At 45.5% G+C, this 20,929-nt stretch overlaps 1 protein-coding gene across 1 annotated transcript in view; it reads left to right on the top strand.

Annotated features, from left to right (window-relative positions):
• The window catches only part of SWAP70 (switching B cell complex subunit SWAP70), a 74,304-nt gene extending 67,503 nt beyond the window's left edge, over positions 1 to 6,801 (top strand). Inside the window, 2 exon segments of the mRNA XM_043971973.1 lie at positions 2,524 to 2,620; positions 3,143 to 6,801. Of these exon segments, the coding sequence (XP_043827908.1) occupies positions 2,524 to 2,620; positions 3,143 to 3,249 (204 nt within the window). The 3' untranslated portion in view covers positions 3,250 to 6,801.
• The last annotated feature ends 14,128 nt before the right edge of the window (positions 6,802 to 20,929 follow it).

Below are 20,929 nucleotides of genomic sequence, written 5' to 3'. Positions count from 1 at the left end.
CATTTATTTATTTATTCATTCATTTATTTATTTATTTATTCATTCATTCATTCATTCATTTATTTATTTATTTCAGGGCAATGAGGGTTAAGTGACTTGCCCAGGGTCACACAGCTAGTAAATGTCAAGTAGTGTCTGAGGTCAGATTTGAACTCAGGTCCTCCTGAATCCAGGGCTGGTTCTTTATCCACTGCACCACCTAGCTGCCCCCTTTTATTTTTAATAGTATTTAATTTTTCCCCCAATTTCATGTGGAGACAATTTTAAACATTTAAAAAAAAATTTGAGTTCCAAATTTTCTTACTCCCTGCCTCCCTCCCCTGTCCCCTCCCTAAGATGGTAAACACTTTGATATAGTTTAAATGCGTGCAATGATGTAAAATATTTTCATATTAGTCATGTTGTAAAAAAAGAAACATATCAAAAGAAAAAAATGAAAAATAGTATACTTCAGTCTGTATTCAGACTCCATCAGTTCTTTCTCTGGAGGTGGACAGTATTTTCCATCATGGTCCTTTGGAGTTGTCTTGGATCATTGTATTGTGGAGAATAGCGAAATCATTCACAGTTGATCATTGTACAGTATCGCTGCTATTGTGTATAGTGTTCTGCTTCTCACTTCACTTTTCACCAGTTCATGTAAGTCTTTTCAGGTTTTCTGATATCAGCCTGCTCATCATTTCTTACAGCACAGTAGTATTCTATTACAATCATAATGCCACAACTTGTTCAGACATTCCCCATTTGATGGACATCACCTCAATTTATAATTCCTTGCCACCACAGAAAGAGCTGCTGTAGATATTTTTGTACAAATAGTCCTTTTCCTTTTTTTCTTTTAAATCTCTTTGGAATACAGGCCTAGTAGTAGTATTGCTGGATCAAAGGGTGTGCAGAGCTTGCATTTTTAAAGACAAAAAAGAAAGAAAGAAGAGGGGGAAAATCAGCAGAACTGATCACTATCTTGGGAAAGCCTGAAAATATGTGTGATGGACACACCTTGGGGACCTTCATTTCTGTAAAGAAGTTGAGCTGTGCTTCTCCTTTATAATTGTGCAGCATTCTTTTTAAAAATTGGTTCTTTCCTTCTATGAATTTTCAAGATGCTTTAGTGATCCTCTTTTATTTATTTTTTGGCCAGGATAGCACTTGCCTCCCCCTAAAATAATCCCCCCACCCCCATCAGAAGGGAAAAACACAATATAAACATAGCTGAGCAAAACAAATTCACACATTGCCCAAGTCCAAAAATATATGTCTCACTCTGTCCATTTGGCCCTTCACCCTTCTGCCAGGAGATGGGAAACATCTCCATCACTGGACCTCTGGAGTTGTGATGAGTCTTTGCGTTAATCAGAGTTCTTAAGTCTTTCCAAGAATTTTTTCTTTAATGATGTTTTTGTTATGCTATACATTGTTCTTCTTGCTCTACTCACTTCCCACTGCATCCATTTATATGAATCTTCACAGGTTTCTACCATCCCTTTCATCATTTCTTATGGTACAATAATGACATTCTTATAATTTTTTCAGCTATTCCTCAATTGATAAACACCCCTTTAGTTTCCAGTTCTTTGCTATAACAAAAAGAGCTGTTGTAAGTACTTTTTGTGTATATGGACTTTTTTCTTTGTTCGTTGATCTTTTGGTGGGGGGGCACATGGCTAATAATGATAGATGCTCCTTTTTCTTAAAAGCCTTTACTCAGGGGCGGCTAGGTGGCGCAGTAGATAAAGCACCGGCCCTGGAGTCAGGAATACCTGAGTTCAAATCTGGCCTCAGACACTTAACACTTACTAGCTGTGTGACCCTGGGCAAGTCACTTACCCCCAATTGCCTCACTTTAAAAAAAAAAAAAAGCCTTTACTCAGACCCATCATTCCTTTAACCTTTCTATCTTCCCAGACCCCTCTTCCCTTTTACATTTAGGTTCCTAGAAATCTATCAACAAGCATTTCATAAGTGTCTCCTGTGTGCATTGTGCTAGGGATCCAAGGCTCACAGTGGGAGAGATGGGAAGAAGGTGTAGAGAATGTGTACAGTCTACGTAATGGTGGAGTGCACAATCTTGAAGCGCCATGCACACACAGCAGCTGCTCCTGCTCCTTTTTCTTGGGGTGAATGCAGAGCTATCATGGCTTTTCAGCAGGCTCCTGTTGATTCACTGAGCTTGAAGTCCCGTGGACCGATTTTTAGCTGCTTTGAGTGTTTTGGGTATGGAAAGGGCAAGGGTGAATGTCTTCCTTGGGAAACTGGAGGGGGCTGATTCAGAGTAAAGTTGGGAGTCTGGAGGAAGGCTGTTGGACGAGGTGACCTTTGAGTCTCTAAGGGACTGGGGAAGAGCGGTGTTTGAGGAGGGCTTCTTTGCATCTCAGCTGCCGTTGCTCTGACCGAGGAAAGTCACTCAGTTTTCCGATTGCCAACTGCTTTTTCTGACGGCCTTTTTGTCAGAGTGAGGAGAATGCATGTGCAGATCTGGAAAACTCATCTGCCTAATCAAAGTCCCAATTCTCTTTGTTTCAGGGAGTGAAAAAGAAGCTAGAGATGGCAGCCAGCAAGACCAGGAGCTGGAAGGACAAGGTGGCCCAGCACGAGGGGCTCATTCGATTGATAGAACCAGGTGAGGGCTCTCTGAAGTCGGCGCCAACCTCAGTGGGGCTGTGTGTGATTGTGGAGCAGGGCTCCTTACCTGTTCTGTGTCAAGTCCGTTGTCAGTCCGGGGAAGCCTGTGGATGCTTCTCAGAATAGTGTCTCCAGATGCATGGGATAAAGTACGTATGGTTACCAAGGGAATGCTGTACCGAAAGACACTTAGAAAAATGGGAAAAAACCAAGTTCAAGGAGCCCAGCTTAGTCCCTGTTCTAGAGGGTCCTTTTGGCCAGATATAGTAGAAACCAAGGCTCTTTATGGTAGTTTCATTTTGACTTTTCCTGGGAGCCTCAGCCTCTCAATTGGGGAAATGCTCTGCTGATCAGAGATATGACCTTCTGCAGTCCAGGAGTGGCAATTCAGGGAGGGGACAAAGCAAGTTTTCATTTTGTTTCCAGGCATGACTGTAATGGGATGTGAGGCCTGTAACTTGTATGTGTGCAGTATACCACTGAATATAAAAGCTAGCGTATAAACATGTTTGTTTTTCAGGTTCAAAAAATCCTCACTTAATTACAAACTGGGGACCAGCAGCCTTCACTCAGGCAGAACTTGAAGAACGAGAGAAGAGCTGGAAGGGGAAAAAGACCACGGAGTGACTCCCAGGGCAGACGCCCCGGCCCCTGGAGCCAGAGGTCTGGTGGAGCAGGGGAGCTTTGTGCCAAAGACCATGCAGTGTACGGCCCTGCTACAGTCACCTGCCTTTTCATGCACCTCTCTGCACAGGGGCCGTCTCTGAAGCAGTATCACAGATGTCCACCCGGTTTGGTTGTCAGTCCTTGCTTCCCACCCTTTACCAGACATCTCTCATTTTCCCCCCCAAGTGGAGGGGAGCCATGCTTTGGATGATAGACAGCAGTGTACAGTCTCCAGATACACCTTTGTCTTTGTAATGCATCCTCCTGACCCTTGGCAATGTAGGAACCTCCTCTGGCCAAGCACTTACCGTGTATACTGACCACTGGCAATTGATGCTCTCGTGGGGTGATCAGGAATTGGGACTTCCTGCTTGCCCCTCCAGAATGTCATTGGCCACGTAGGGTTTTCCCTGAATTGTTTAGGACTTCTTCCTTTCTTGCCCAAGAAATGGGTACACTTTCACTTGTGCATTCTTCCTCTCAAGTCTAATATTCACCTTCCCTAAATTCCCAGCCAGCTGTAGGGTGGCCATTGTTAGTGGACATTCTCTACTGTAAGGTCACCATGGTTGCTTTGTGTTCCTAAGAATCCAGCTAGGCTGCAGAGAATATGACCTTGGGAGCAAGCTAATTTGGAATTTAAAATGGGTGATGGGTGATCCAGACTCTCTGCAAGGAGGTGATAAAGAATGGTCTATTGGGGCAGCTAGGTGGCACAGTGGATAGAGCACCAGACCCGGATTCAGAAGGACCTGAGTTCAAATCCGACCTCAGACACTTGACACTTACTAGCTGTGTGACCCTGGGCAAGTCACTTAACCCCCACTGCCCTGCAAAAAACAAAAAAAACAAAGAAAACAATGGTCTGTATCAATCTGGTAGCTAACTCATCGGTTACAGATGATGGCCTGTCATTGCTCTACTGACTTCCTAGGATGCACCGCGTGTTGGGCGGTGCTGAAGATGACATCAGAGAAGAACAAGAGATGAGAGGCAGTGTGGTGTCATGGGTAGAACACAAGCCTCGGAACCAGAAATGTTCACATGCTGATAGTCTGGCTGTGTCTCTCTTTGCCTTCTCAGACTATAATTTGCCATAGAAGGTGCTAACCTGTGTTGGTAGAGGAACTCACACGCCAGTCCCCTGTGCCACTGAAATCACAGGCCTAGTTCCTGTCCCTAAGAACAAGGTGAAAGAGGCCGTGTGGCTTGTTTTGGGTTCAGATAGTGAGAAAACAGTAGAACAAAGCCTTTGGAATCTGCTTATAATTTAAAGGCAAAGGTAATCCCATTGTGGGGATGATACCTGATTCTTAAAGTGGTTCAGTCATCCAGGGATAATTCATGGGAATCAGCTTCTGAAACTCATTGTGCCATAAGGAGAGAATTCACTCATTTCTATTAACATTAAATGGATAAAGGGTCGTGGTCAGACATTTAACACCCTCACGCACAGACATCACAGCAGTGTTTGAAATGAGATGTGATTTCAGTGGTTTGGGCACTCCCACTTCTGCCCCTGCTTCAGTACACATGGTTTCCATGGAAACAACCAAATCACTTTTCCTTGTGAGCACTCCAAAAAGCCCATCGCTTTGTGGCCAGTTTTCAGGGACTGAGACTCCACCCTCAGCTAGGCTGGTTCCAGACTTGAAACCTTCTTGACATCATAGGACACGCCAGAGCACATGTTTCACTGTCAGAGCCTTCAATAACCCAGGCTCGTTTTCACACCATCCCAAGGTATTAGAGGAGTGTGTCAGTAAAAGAGGAATATAATTAATATTAAACTATTCTGAAATGTCATGCATGCAGATTTATATTATTTTAGACAAATGTAGATACAATTGAAAGGGACATAATCTTATAAGTTACTGCCTCTTATCTGAGTTAAAGACATTAACCAGTGAGGTGCCCTTATGAATTTTTAATCATGTTGCCTTTGGAAATTAATTGAAGCATAGGTTTTATTTAATATTCACATCTTCCTGCCTTTGTAAACTTTATTTTCTTATTTTTATTTTTAAAAGTTACTTCTCATTAGGGTTCTTGAACATTTACAGATATGGTTTGGGTTTCTGCTTCTCTCCAGATGTTTATCAGTATTATTACTTTGTTTATTCAGTGATGTATTTTACAGGTATGGAATGAGGCCTAGTGTCAGCTTTTTGGAGTCATCTTAAACTCTTCCAATAAGATCTGTACATGTAGAAGAGGATGGATAATTTTCTCTTAGTTTGGTTAAGGATCCAACATAGGACTCCAACATAACAAATAACTAATAAGGAACGTTGACTTTCCAAAGAAGTATAAAGCTCTGGATGAAAAAATGCTTATCTTCAAGGAAAACACATTGTTTTTTGCTCTTAAAGGAAGGGATAGTGAAGCCCCTCACTCCCTGACGAAATGCCGAAGCTCTTCTGAAGCAAACACACCCACGATCTCACAGGCTCAGCTCCATTGTTTTGGGCTCTTGAAAATCCGCCCTTTTGCCGGCCACTTCTGCCTCACTTGGCTCCCCCAAGCAGTATTTTTAACTTCATTTCAACCCTGACCAAGTGCCTAAGTAATTTTCAGTTAAATATCAGTGGACACTTGTCACATTCGCAGTGTATAGTGTTCCAAATACCTAGTTACCATAGAAGAAAAAGCAGCAGCATGTGAAAAACCACTTAATTCCAGTGGATTTTTGTGGATTATGGACAACATGGAAATGAGTCAATTCAGTTCATAATTGGAATACTCATAATGTTCAGAGTCTGGCGACTCCCCCATGGTCACCTGGATAGATGCCTCTGCTATATTGCTGACATGCCTTTAGGGATGGTGAGCCAACCATCGGCATTTTTCTTGATATCAAGTTTTAATTTGCTTCTTTGCAACTTGCACCCACTGCTCTAATCTGTCTTCCACTGACAGCCCTTCAGCCGCTTGATGAGAGCTGCCATGGCCTGTCCCTCCCCCACAGGACTTCTCTCAACATTCAGAATCTCTAGGTCCTCCAGCCAAGGCCTCATGAGCTCAGTGCCATTCACCGACCTCATCACTGTTCTTCCTGATGTCTGAAATAAACCGTTCTACACGGTCGGATGCCCACAGATCACACGATGAAGTTACTGGCGGTCCCTGGATTCCACTTTACGTGTGCCGTTGGCTTCCTAAATGATTAGCCATGTGATTGTTTAACGGAGAAAGAGGTCAGAAAACACAGGTGCAGAAAAGGTTCACAGGCTTTGTGTTCTGTTAGGCCTGAAGATTCAGTGGAGCAGCATCTCGTACTTTACAACAATCTCATTGTCTAAACTGTAATATCGGGCAGGTTCAACTTGCTTAACTTTTTGCTAATTTTCCTAAAATATTTGTGGAGTGTTTTGTATTATTTTTTAGGAAAACAGACCAAATGAGAACAGGAAAAAAAAATACATGAATGGCATGAGTTTAGAACTGTCCACATGAATAAAACAGTGGGGGAAAGTATTGTGTGTTTCTTAATAAAGAAATATATGTATGTGCTCAGTTTTGTGGAGGCCACTCCCTTCCCCCACCCCCCCCCAAACCCCCACTGTGTGGTTAACTGATCAAAACTAGCAGTTGGCAGGAAGAGAGGTTTTTTACATTTGGTTTCTGAGCCATTAATTAATTAATATGGGGACAGTAATAGCTGATAGGCTTGTCACCATTGTTGTATCAGGTCACACACACAAACTGAAAAGACATTTCTCCTTCATGCTTCTTGTATCTTTATATGCTGGGCTCCCCCTGCCGGGATATTGGGGTTTTTTGATCTTCAGACTAAACACTGTGGGGGTTTTCTTGGGAGAGTCAGAGGAGACCCAGAGCCCAGCTGGTTTCACCTCCTTCCGCTTCTCATCAAGATGTCCAGCTCTGTTTCTGACTGCTCGGACCCTTGGCAGGAAGGCAACTGGGGGCTGGGGATCTGCATCTAAAATCAGACGATTAAATTTGGTGCATCAAGAATGCATATACGCTTTTACATTATTTTGATCTTTTATCTACCCCCTACAAAATAGGCACTGTGACCCCAAATCTTATGGAGTTGGAGGGGGTCCACTGATTTTTCTTATAGACATTTTTCAGTCATGTCCAGCTCTTCATAACCCCATTTGGGGTTTTCTTGGCAAAGAGACTGGAGCGGTTTACCATTTCCTTCTCCAGCTCATTTTACAGGTAAGGAAACTGAGGCAAACAGGGTTAGGTGACTTGCTTAGGGTCACACAGCTAGTAAGTGTCTGATGCTGAATTTGAACTCAGATCTTCCTGACTCCAGGCTGGATGCTCTATCCATTGTGCTCCTACTGGTTAAAAGGTTGGGAGCCAGGGCAGCTAGGTGGCGCAGTGGATAGAGCACCAGTCCTGGAGTCAGGAGTACCTGAGTTCAAATCCAGCCTCAGACACTTAATACTTACTAGCTGTATGATCCTGGGCAAGTCACTTAACCCCAATTGCCTCACTTAAAAAAAAAAAAAAGTTGGGAGCCACTGCTGTGCTTCTGGGAATGTCCATTCCTCCCCTGCCTTTTCTCCATCATCCCTTTTTCCCCCTTCTTTATGTGATCCTTTAGGATCTGAAAAAAATTCATTTATTAGACTTTTCTTCCTATGTATTTTGAATTTACTTGCTTTCTTTAGTTTTTTCCTACTTCTGCCTCTTTTAAAATCAGCTTCATTCCCAAATGTATCCCTCTTCCTCCCCTACCAAAGAGCAATCCCTTGTCGGAAAGAATGGAAAAAAAAAGCTGTTTATCAAACCCAACCAGCACATCAACAGGTTCAGTATTTTCAATATTAAATTCACTTGCAATGATAAGATTTTTTTTCTTCTTCTTTTTTTTTTTTATAGTGAGGCAATTGGGGTTAAGTGACTTGCCCAGGGTCACACAGCTAGTAAGTGTTAAGTGTCTGAGGCCGAATTTGAACTCAGGCACTCCTGACTCCAGGGCCGGCACTCTATCCACTATGCCACCCAGCTGCCCCGGATTTTCTTTTTCTTTTAGCCCCCTCCCTTCCTTCCCAATACACGTTCATGTATGTGTGCGCGCACACATTATTTCAAGTAATTTTTGAGTTGATTTCTCTAGGATTCTCTAAGTATACCATCATATGCAAAGAGTGATGGTTTTGTTTCCTCCTTGCCTTTTCTAATTCCTTTCATTCCTTTTTCTTCTCTGATTGCTAAAGCTAACATTTCTAGTGCAATATTAAATAATAGAGGTGATAATGGACATCCCTGTTTCACCCTTGATCTTATTGGGAAGGCCTCTAATTTATCTCCATTTCATATAATGCTTGCTGATGGTTTTAGGTAGATACTGCTGATTATTTTAAGGAAAGCTCCACCTATTCCTAAGCTCTCTAGTGTTTTTATTAGGAATAGATGCTGTATTTTGTCAAAAGCTTTCTCTGCTGTGCACGTGCACATACAGAGATGAGGGCCCTGTCTTCTGGTTTCACACTAGATTTTCTCCATGGAGGTGAGAGCCCAGTGTCTCTGTCTCTGTCTGTCTCTCCCTCGGTTCAATGAGGGTTAAGTGACTTTTCCAAGATCACACAGCTAGTAAGTGTCCAGTGTCTGAGACCGGATTTGAACTCGGGTCTTCCTGAATCCCGGGCTGGTGCTTTATCCATTGTGCCACCTAGCTGCCCAGTCTCCTTTTATAGTTCTGTTTATTTTTTTATGTCCCATTTTATCACCTATGGAATTTAAAAACATTTTTTTTTTCCTCAGTCCTGATCCCAAATCAATCATACTGTATTTCAGGCACTTCAGGGCACCAGTGAAACCTTCATCTAAGTGTCGTTCAGGCTAAATAATGAAGGAAATGAAGGTTTCCAAGAGGCGGAGACCAGAAGGGAGTACATGGGGGACAGCCAAGTACAAAGGCAAGCCCACTCATGGTTGATGGACTATGGTGTGAAGAACAGTGAGTAGGCCAGGATGAGTGGGCCTCAGTGTGAGGTGGGAAGGGGCAAGGTGGTGAATGAGTTGGGGACATTAACTTTGAGTCTGACCCCAGGCTATCTTTCTTTCTTGCTTCTGCTGAAACTGCCCAGTTTTGGCAGAAGTGGGGATGGGCCTTTTCCTCTGGCTCATCCCTCATCTTAGTCATAAGTTGCAATAGGCACTCAGGCTGGTTATCCAGGGTAGAGCAAAACATGTTTTACTTGAGGCTTTTTTTTTTTTTGGTGAGGAAATTGGGGTTAAGTGACTTGCCCAGGGTCACACAGCTAGTAAGTGTTAAGTGTCTGAGGCCGGATTTGAACCCAGGTCCTCCTGACTCCAGGGCCGGTGCTCTATCCACTACGCCACCTAGCTGCCCCTGGCTTGAGACTTTCTAAGAGCATAGGCCTCATACAGCTAAGCAGTTAAAGCCTGCTCTGGCTTTCACAGGAAATAAGTCAGTCAGAAGTAGAGACCCCGCCATTTTGAATGTCCATCCAACTACCCAGGTCCGGTCTATCCTTGGGGCCCGGTTAGCCAAGAAGTCAGTATATGTAGATTCCAACCTGGTCCAAGTGAGAGTGTTTCCCAACTTCTTCAAACTGAGAGCAGTGGATGTATTTGTCAGCCCTGGCCCAGGCAGAAGGTACCTTGTGTTATATGGGTTATGTTATGTTCTATGTTATGCCTTGTGTTATGAGTTGTGTTGTGAAGGGTTCCTGGTGTTATAAGCCATAGATTCACTCTCATGTCCATGTCCTACAGACTTCTCTTTTCATTTCGGCAACAATTCAGATATTTTCAAATACCTGCTGGAGACAAGGAATTCTACAATAACTTGGAGACTTAAAGGTCCTTCCTCCCCCAAAGTCCCTGTCTTCAGTTATATTATTTTGAGTGGATAAGTCAATCAAAAAGCATTTGTTAAGTGCTTACTAAAGGCTGGAGGTACAACAAAACAGCAAAACCAGCCCCTACCCTCAGAATGGGGAAGATGACGTTATCTGTAAGTCAATACATAGAAGATACAAACAGAATAGATGGAGAGCTGCCAGTACCCATAAGAGAGATTAGTAGTTGAAAGGGAACTTGGAAACTGGGGAAGAAGACAAGAAAAGACGCACCTCGCTCAGAGGTAGGAGAACCTGAGGGGGGCACTGATCGGTGAGGGGAGAGGGGCATACCAGGTGCCTCAGCTACCTTAAAGGAAGCCAGAATTCTCGGGAGTGGAGATAAGAACATTCCAGGTAAGTGGAGTCAGTGAGCTCAATGGAGACAGCGATAAGACAGGAATACAGATAAATGCGATTGAGACCAGGAGGTGAGGGAGTGAAGAAGGGATCAGGCGGCTCTAGGAATATCTGAGGGAGAGAGTCCTAATGTCTGGGGAAATTCTATTTCTTATCTCTCCCCCCCATGGGTTGATTAGACCATTGTTGAGAAAATATACTTTGTGTGTGTGTGTGGGGGGCAATTGGGGTTAAGTGACTTGCCCAGGGTCACACACCTAGTGTTAAGTGTCTGAGGCCAGATTTGAACTCGGGTCCTCCTGAATCCAAGACCAGTGCTCTTTCCACTGCACCACCTAGCTGCCCTGATTAGTCCATTCTTTAACCGGAAACCAGTCAGTCTAATCTGTTGTCAACCTGTGGGATACAGACAGACCCTCAGTGGCTTGTACTATAGATGATTGTCACAGATCACAAAAAATTGAGGGTTGAAGGGGGCTCAGCAGCCCTTTGGTCAAACCCATACAGGAAAGGAATCCCCACCATAATAAAGCCCCAAAGCAGTGGTGCCGACTGCTTGAAGGACCTCAAATGAGGGGGAACTGACCACCTGTCAAGGTAGCTTTAATCAAGAAGTTTTTCCTAAGGGGAAACCTAAATTTGCCCTTCTCCAACTTCCACTCATTGTGTCTGACTGTTAAGAAGAGGGATAAACCAATGAGGAAAGGGCCCATCCCCATCTCTGCCAACAGAGCTCCTAGCTTGGACAGTAGGGCCAAAGAAAGCAAGTATAATCCCCCTTCCACATAATAGCTCTGCAGATACCCAGAGACATCTGGCATAGCCTCTCAGCTCTTCTCCAGGCGAAATGTTGCCAGTTTCTTGGATTTCCCTGGCATGAACCATCCTGGCCCATCACCAACCATCCTGCTTGCCCTCATCTGGGCGCTCTCCAACTTCATATCCCTAATCTCTGGTACTCATACCAACATGAATCTCCAGATGTTGTCTGACAAGAATACAGAGGGACTAACCTCTCCATTGCTGGAGGTTTTTGATGCAGCCCAAGATGACATCAGCTTTTTTTCTGGCTACCACCATCACGCTGCTGACTCACAGTGAGTTTGCAGTCCACTGACATCCTCATCCTTTTCAGATAAACATCTACCCAATCACGCCTCCCCCATCCCGTATTTGTGAAGTTGATTTTTTTGGACCCCAGGATCACTTGACATTTGCCTCCTTTAGCCTTCCATCTTGTTAGATTCGGCTTAATAACTCTAGCCTGTGAAGGTCTTTTTGGATCCTGACTGTTATCCAGTCTATATTAGCTGTCTCTTCCAGTTTTATATCACCTGCATATTTGATGGGCATTTCACATAGGCCTTTGTCCCAAGTCTTTGATAGGGATAGAGACTAGACTTGTGGTTTCAATAACTCCCAAATGAGGAGACTGCCTCTACAGACGCAGGTTGGCATCTGTGCATCTTAGTTTCAGCCTTGCCTGGATCACTGAGGTTAAAAGATGTGCCCAGGAGTCAGGAATACCTGAGTTCAAATCTGGCCTCAGACACTTAACACTTACTAGCTGTGTGACTTTGGGCAAGTCACTTAACCCCAATTGCCTCACTTAAAAAAAAAAAAAAGATGTGCCCAGCATGTGACAGGTGGAACTTGAACCCAGGTCTCGCTTACTGGCTTACTGACTGGCTATCCACTACTTCACACTGAATGAATGAATTTATTAAGCACTTAGTATGGGCGAAGCACTGTGCAAGTGCTGGAGACACAAATAGAAAAGCAAGACAATCCCTGCGGTTTCAGCAGCAAGTCATTTGGAAAGGTCCTGTGGTCTTTAGGGTGCAGCAGCCAGGCTGATTGTCATGTCTCTTCTTTCATGTTATTTCCAGTGATGAAATCATCAGTTTCTGATGTAGAATCATCCGACAGTGCCAACGACTTTGGTGGCAAGAACTCTACTTTCAGGGTCTTCAATAGCTGTTGGCTGTAGTCCCTGCTGGAGCAGGTGCCAGTGGCATCTCCATAAAGATTATGGTTGTGGGCACTGAACTGGAAGCATTGTTATTCCCAGCGCTTTTGGGCTCAGGGTCCTGGACTGTATTGGAGGGTGCTGCCATTTCCTGGTGGCCTCTGGTGCTTATCTGACAGTGTCAGCTGGTCAGCAGTTGTTGTTGGCGATGAGGAGGTTGGCCCCCTTCTTCATAAGGATTCTCCCCTTACTGATAGTGCAGGGGCTGGACTGGAAGTCTAGGTCCAGTGATTTGGGGGACATTGCTACTCCCAAGGCTCTTGGGCTCAGGGTTCTGGGCTATCTCCATCCAGGTTTGAGGGAAGATGGCAGTCAAGTTGTTGGTTGTGGTTTGAGAAACGTCAAACTGAACAGGGACAAGCACAGATCCATGGGATATCCCACTGAAGACCTTTTGTCATGTTGACATGACATTAACAACTGGATCCAGCCACCCATCAATTCTGAACATATCCATTTTATCATCTAGTTCATATCTTTCAATTTCTCCACAAGAATAGACATGTCAAGATACATAGGTGTATAAGATCCTTCTGTAAAAGGAAGGAATTGTACTACATGAGCTACCATAACCTAGCAGGGCTTGGTAAACCATACCCTGAGGACCAAATCCAGAGAACTGCCCGTTTTTGTACAACCCATGAGAACGATTTCTTGAAGCTCGTGTAGCCATAAAAATTAGGAGGTAGGCTGGATTTGGCCCTTGGACCATAGTTTGCTGACCCCGAGTTAAAGTGATGAGACTAGAGGAGGGTATAAAGAGTGAGTGACTGCTGCTGTCTAGCTTGCCTCTTTTTTTTTTTTTTCCCCAGTGAGGCAATTGGGGTTAAGTGACTTGCCCAGGGTCACACAGCTAGTAAGTGTCAAGTGTCTGAGGCCAGATCTGAACTCAGGTCCTCCTGAATCCAGGGCCAGTGCTTTACCCACTGCGCCACCTAGCTGCCCCTAGCTTGCCTCTTAAGTTGAGCATTTAATTACTGGGCTGTGAGCTCCATCTTTGAAACTCCCCTTTGGATCATTCTCCTTGAAAGCTACCACTGCCGTGTGGGTCTCAGGTAAGCATTCTCCCCAGCTCATTCTGTAAGTTAGGCCAGGATGGCTTTGTATTAAGAACAAAGCCAGGTCAATAATCTTTTGTCCTCTCTTGCCTCCACCCCTGGGAGCCAGGGATGGATTCAGTTGATTTGGTTCTTGATTCAGTTCTGTTCCAGACCTAGAGATTCAGTCCCATTCCAGGGTGGACTTTGGAAATCCACATTGGTCTGGGATTTTATACCATTTAACTCAAGTTCTTGCTCTAACCCTAAACCATAAGTCAACCTAGATCCTTCAGGGTCTGAGGCACTGGGACTTGAGCCTGGGTCCAGTGTGTAGGGATATTTCAGACTGTAACAATTCAGGGATTGGTCAAGAATCAGACCAGGCTCCGAATGCAGATTGAAGCATGCTCTTTTCACTTTTGTTGTTGCTTTTTCAGTATTGCTCTTGTTTATTCTTTCTTGCATTTTTTTGTTCTGATCCTTCTCTTACAGCATGACTAATGTGGAAATATGTTTAACATGATTGTAATGTATAAACTATATCAGATTGCTTTCTGGCCTTGGGAGGGGTGAGGGAAGGGAGGGTGGGCAAAAAAAAATTAGTTCTCCCTCTACCCCCCTTAGCTTCCTTTTATGTGTTCTCTTCCCTCATTAAAATGTAAGCTCCTGAGGACAGGGGTTGTCTTTCTTTTTACTTGTACTTGTATTCTTAGTGCTTAGCACTGTACCTGGAGCATAGTAAATGCTTAGTAAATGCTAGTTGCTTTGACTTGAGGCACATCCCACACCTCCATGACTCAATAGATGGTTTGGGGAGTTGCCACTTAAAAAACCCTGACAACCCCAAACAAGACCTGGTGGCCATCCCTCTGCTGCTAAGTCTCCACACCTAGCAGGGCTGGTCCTCCAACAATAAACACATCACTGAACCTGTATCTAGTATCCTCCCAGCCTTGTAGGATCTGCCAATATTTGGACTCTGCTGAAATAGTTGTCAAGAGCTCAGGCTCACCTTGATCCCATTATGAGTTGCCAGAACAGGTTTCTGTAGTGATTTATCAGCATCCATGTTGTTTTACCCCAATGATGTTTTTGAAGGCAGTAGTTGTGTGTGTGTATGTTTGCCTTTGAATCTCTAGTATTTGGCAAAGTGCCTTTTACACTGTAAGGACTTAGTAGAAATGCCATTTGAAGTGAATTGAATCAAATCCAGTGTATTTAGTTACCCCTCCCAGCTCCGTGTCACCTGCCAAGTTGATGAGCATGCCCTCCATGCCTCTACCCATGTCATCGATAACAATATCAAGCTGCTTAGGACCAAGTGTACCACCACTGGCGACCTCCTGAGTTGCTGGACAGTGGAGGGAAATGAGGCTCAGACAGCTTCAGTGGCTTCTCCATTGTACCACAGAGAGGAGGAGCGAGTGCAAGTCTTTTGATGCTAAGCTCACAGTTTTTTCTACGCCACTACAGGATGCTGGAGGTGAACCCTGGTCTGTCAAAGCTGAATATTCTATGATTCTGTTTTTCTGCAAAGGACAGCTATGCGGATTGGAGGTAACAAGTATAACCAGCAGGTGTCACTCTCTGGCAAGGCATGAAGATTTAGGGTAGTGTGTGAAAGAGATCAAAGAGTTATTATATCTTCTAGCTCAGTGCTACCTTGGGGATGTAAGCAGGACAGGTTCTTTACAGACCACACCCTTTTCCTTCCACTGGGTGGCCCGAGAGGCACAGGGTTCACATCTCTACTCCTCACCCTTGTTTCCGACGTCAGAGCTTCTGTGAAACACCTGTGCTCTAAGCCACCTGAACCTGGTTCAGCAATGACTCAGTTCTGCTAGGGAATACCTCAGACCTGAGTCATGTGGTTCACCTATCTCTACTATTCAAGAGCTTATAAAGGTTACTAATAACATCAAAGCTACAAAGTTCTCTCACAATCAGCTCAGTCTCCAGCTAGAGAGACCCTAGAATTCTGGACAGAGGTTTAACCCTCTGACCCATTTTAGTTCTGTGTATAGCAAGGTAGGCACTGATACCCTCCATTGGACTTCTCCCTGTTACCACCCCCTTCACATGTGATTAATTAGCATATGTAGTCACTTGACTGATAAGTGATATTTATTCTTATATATTTATTCATTATTAAATATTTAACAAATATTTATTTATATAGAAATGTATTTATATATTTATCATATTTTGTAGGAGACAAAAAAAAATCAGGAGATGGAACTAACTTTTTTGGAAGTAGCGAACAACAGGTATCAGGGAGGGAGTTAATCCTCTGCTGTTCTATAGTTAATCTCAAAGAACTACTGCCATTATGTACAACCCCATCAGAATTCTATCTAGAACCTAGAGGCTTGACTAGTGCAGTCCAACGAAGCTCAAATTTGTCTCTGACCTCACATTGCAAAATGCCCAAGGCAGCCATTGGGTGATAGTTGCTACACCTACTGTGTCTACAAACCTGAACTCTTGTCTATGGAAATGGTCATCACTCCCAGGGGCTGCCCACTGAAAGCTTCACCCTCCTACCGGGCTTCTCATAGTGGTTGTTCTCTCCATCCCCCATCTCACAATCATCACCTCAGAGGCTCCATTCCAAGATGTGGGACCTCAGTTCTCATCATTCATTTCCCTTTCTTCCTGAAGCACTTGGGTTACGCAAGCATGGGAGAGATGCAGAGAATGGCTAAGACCGATCTGACTGGCATCCTTTTATCTTGACCTGGCTGCCCTAGTTCAGACTTCACAGCGCATCTTCTTCTCTCCTAACTCTAATCTCTTCTCATTCCCACCTTCTTGGGAACTCTTGGCAGGCCTGGTCCTTGTTTCCCCAGCCTCTCCACTTTTTTGTTTGTTTGTTTTGTTTTGTTTTGCAGGGCAATGAGGGTTAAGTGACTTGCCCAGGGTCACACAGCTAGTGTCAAATGCCTTGTCAGATTTGAACTCAGGTCCTCCTGAATCCAGGGCTAGTGCTTTATCCATTGTGCCACCTAGCTGCCCCCGAGCATCCCCACTTTTGAGCACCTCCATTCTACTCCAGGTTGATGAATTCCTCTGGAAGGCAATCTCTTTGAATCCTCAGATTGTTCTGAAGCTAAAATACATTCTTTACATTTCCTTCTCTGTTTTCAGGCCGGATTCTTAGGCTTCTCTTGGCTCTACTGGGGTTTTTGGGGTGGAGGACTGTTTGCTACCTCCTTGAGGATCAAAGAGACTTAGAATATTAGATAAATGCTAGAGCTGAAAAAGCCTTGGAGGAGAGAAGACGGGGGAAGTGAGGGAATAATACCGTGTTCAGGCATTAGAATCACAGTCCCAAGAAAGAGGGCTTAGACACACTCTGTGTAGAAGGAGGAACTGAGAAGGGGGAAAGAGTGCTGGGCTTTTTGGCTCTGCCATCTAACCCCTGTGTGATCTTGCTGGGCAAGTCGGGGCGCTTCCCGGCACATCGGATTCTTCATCAGTAAAACAAGGTCGTCGGGCTAGAGCCCTCCCCGCGCTAGGTCTCCTATCTGTTAATACAAGTGCAAAGAGGGGTGTTACATTTTGAAGACCCTCTCTCCTTTGCTCCAGAGTAAATTGGGGCTCAGAAAGGAGATGTCATTGTCTATTAGTGGCAGATTAGAAACCGGTTCTCCAGACTCCTAGCCCAGGGAAGGCTCGTTCCACTGCAAGATAGGACGGCAGGGCATGGGGTGCAGGGGTGGTGGGCAAAGTGCAGGTGGAGGTCGCCCGGCAGCGTACCCCAGGGCTGTGAGCGGGGTCCGTGGCTTAAGCATCAGGGAGAATGTCCCTCCAACCTTTGGCCACTGGGTGTCAGGCTTAGACCGTCTGGTGGCCTTGGACCCTGCCTAGCCCTGAGGCTTCAGGCAAGTTGGCAAATTGTAAATCTCTGCTTCAGTCTCTCTGTCTCTCTCCCCCCATCTCTGTCTGTCTCTCTGTCTGTCTCTGTCTCTCTCTTTCCCTTTCCCCCTCTCTCCCTCCCTCTCCCTCTTATCACCGATCCTGATTCTGTGGTCAGATACCAATATTCTTTGGCCCAGCAAGCTGGGCTCTGAGCAGCAGGGCTGGCAAGTGCCAGGATGTATGGAGCCTCCTGGTAGAGCATCATGTGGTTTTAGTTAATGATGACTGCTGGGCTGGGAGCAGGGGACCTGGGGCACATCCCTTCGTCATATTGGGCTCCTGTTTCCTCCTGAGCAAAATGGGAGGGTGGGAAGAGATGATGTCCTAAGGTGCCTTCCAGCTGCGAATGTTCCGTGACTATGAGTCCTATTATCCTTCAGGGCAGGAAAAAAACTAGGCATCGATGCCAACCTCAAACAGAGGGGCAAAAGGAGGCGGGGAGGCCCCGGGGCTGAGCACTGCTAGGGAGAGGGGCCTGAGAGGTTAGGCCATGTCCTGGGAATTGAGCCACCCTTCTTTGTCCCCAGCCCTTGTTGGGGCTGGGGAGTAATTCAGGAAGAGTCAGCCAGTCAGTTAATAAATAATTATTAACTGTCTACTACATGCCAGGCACTGCACTAAGTACTAGGAATAGACGAGAAAGACAAAAGGCATCCCCTGAGCCCAGGGAGCTGATGTTCTGATGGAAGAGGTGTCGGGCTTCCCCAGCAGGTGCAGAAGACCTGAGGCAGATGCAGTCCTATCCCCGATAAATCTCCCATTGCCAAGGCCTGCCATGCCCTTGTTGTAACACCAGCCTTTCTTACATCCATATACCAAATTTCTGAAGGTTTCCCCTCAGTTTCCAATTCTTTGGCACCACAGAAAGAGCAGCTCAAAATATTTTTTGTACCTGTGGGTTCTTTTCCTCTTTCTTTTTATTTTAGACGTTTATTTCCCCCCTTTATTTTTATTTTTAATTTTTTTAGTGAGGCAATTGGGGTTAAGTGACTTGCCCAGGGTCACACAGCTAGTAAGTGTTAAGTGTCTGAGGCCGGATTTGAACTCAGGTACTCCTGACTCCAGGGCTGGTGCTCTATCCACTGCGACACCTAGCTGCCCCTCCTCCCTTTATTTTTAATAGTATTTAATCCCCCCCCCCCAATTTCATGTGGAGACAATTTTAAACTTTTTTTTAATTTTGAATTCCAAATTTTCTTACTCCCTGCCTCCCTCTCTTCTCCCCTCCCTAAGATGGTAAACACTTTGATACTGTTTAAATGTGTGCAATGATGTAAAATATTTTCATATTAGTCATATTGTAAAAAAAAGAAACATATCAACAGAAAAAAATGAACTCATTTCCTGATCTTAAGGAACTTAGCATGGCAGCCAAGCAGCACAACGGGCAGGTGCTGGACCTGGTTGTCAGGAAAACCTGAGTTCAAATCTAGCTTCAGACATTGACCAGAGGTGTGACCTTGGACAAGCCACTTAACCTTTGTCTGCCTCAGTCTCCTCATCTGTCAAATGAGGATGATAACAGCATCTACCTCCCAGGGTTGTTGTGAGGATAAAATGAGCTAATATTTGTAAAGTGCTTTGCAAACCTTAAATTACTATGTAAATGTTAGCTATTATTCTCTCTCTCTCTCTCTCTCTCTCTCTCTCTCTCTCTCTCTCTCTCTCTCTCTCTCTCTCTCTCTCTCTCTCTCTCTCCCTCTCTCCCTCCGCCCCCCCCTCTTGCTCTCTGTGGGGCAATGAGGGTTAAGTGACTTGCCCAGGGTCACACAGCTAGTGAGTGTCAAGTGTCTGAGGCAGGGTTTGAACTCAGGTCCTCCTGAATTCAGGGCTGGTGCTTTATCCACTGCGCCACATAGCTGCCCTGTTAGCTATTATTAGTAACCATAGTAACATAGTAACATCTCTCAGCTCTATAACACTTGAAGCACGTTCCAAACAGCAGCCCCCTTAACAAAGGTAGTTCAGGTTTTTTTGCACCTGTTTTGCAGATCACTGAGGCCTGCAGAAGTGATGTGGCTAGTTCAGGGTCACACAAGTAATAGAAAGAGGGTCTGGGATCTAACAGGGGGTCCCTTAATTCCAAATCCAGCATTCCTTCTACCATAATCCACTGCTGGAAGAGCGCTTCCTCACAGGTAGTGAGTGGCAGGGCTGGGATTCGAACTCAGGATATGTGACTCCAAGTTTAGTGCTCTTTCCACTACACCAGGATGGCTCTGGAACACAAGAGGGGAAACCAGAGTTGTTTTCCATTTAATAGAGAGGATAAGACACCTCTACAAATAAGGGTAGGATGTGCTGGGGGTGGTGGCCGTGTGGGGTGGAGTGAGAATCCCAGGGGGCTTCATGGAGAAGGTGGTGCCTGAGCTGCCTGGGCCTTGAAAGATTTCACCAAGTGAGGAGGCAGGAGAAGACGGGATGAGAATGGGGCAATTTGGCCAGTGCAAACAGGGTGAACTGAGGCTGGAGAGGCAGTTCTGAGGCTGGAAGGTCAGTGGCAGAGTCTGTGTTAGCTTTCAGGCAAAAGGGATCCAGGGGAATGATGGGGTCAGCCCCCCTCCCCCGCAGGAAGCTCAGTTGGCTCGAGGTCAGCAGCCCCCTTCCTCCAGCTGGGGCGGGGAGGAGAAGTCCAACGAAGCTTCAGGTGTTTCCTGCCCCCAACGAGCCCTGGAAGGACCTTCAAGGACGGGCCTGCTGTGACTCAAAAGCCTTCCTGGCTTCCTGTCCTGTAAGTCGTGTGCTAGAGGGGCAGAGCCACTGGGAGGAGGAGCCGGAGCCCGGGTGGGCCGATGGCTCGCTGGCCCAGGGCGGGTTGGAGGATCTCCGTTTATCTCCAGGGGCCAGACGCGTCTTGAGCAATGTTATCTAGGAGTGGCATTCCAGCCTGCGGCTTGGGGAGGGATGCTGGGAAGGGGCCGAAGTGGTGCTGATAAAGCCCTGTGAAGTCTGTAAGCCCAGACTCCCTCTTCCCATCAGGCTCACTCATCCCCGGGATTTGTAGGAACCTCCCAACTGTCCCGGCTCCAGCACCAAGGGATGAGGGATGGGGGAACAGGTCGGGGACTGTGTTAGCCTCGAAGAGAGGCAGCAGCACATAATGGGGGTGGGGGCAGGGATGAGGACAAGGAATACAGGTAGGGGCAGGTGTAGACCTGACCCACAGGCATTGATTGAGAGAAGCAAGGACAGGCCTGGGGTGGACAATAGAAAGAGGCACCGGGAAGGGACCCCGAGTCTGTCTGGGAGAGGAGCCTGATCCAAGATTCAAAACCTTTTATTTTAAAGATGTCTTTATTGATTCATTCTCACAGGATTGGAGAGGGACCCCAGTGGTCATCTAGTCCAGGGCTTCTTGATCTAGGGGTCTGTGATGGATTTCAGGGGGTCGGTCAACTCAGATGGGAGCAAATCAATAACCTTTAGCTGTTTTTTAAAAGCAA

Source organism: Dromiciops gliroides, chromosome 6 (genome assembly GCF_019393635.1).
Source record: "Dromiciops gliroides isolate mDroGli1 chromosome 6, mDroGli1.pri, whole genome shotgun sequence".
In the NCBI taxonomy this organism is placed as follows: Eukaryota; Metazoa; Chordata; class Mammalia; order Microbiotheria; family Microbiotheriidae; genus Dromiciops; species Dromiciops gliroides.
Note: the sequence above shows the minus strand (reverse complement) of the source record. Positions and strands in the feature narration are given on the sequence as shown.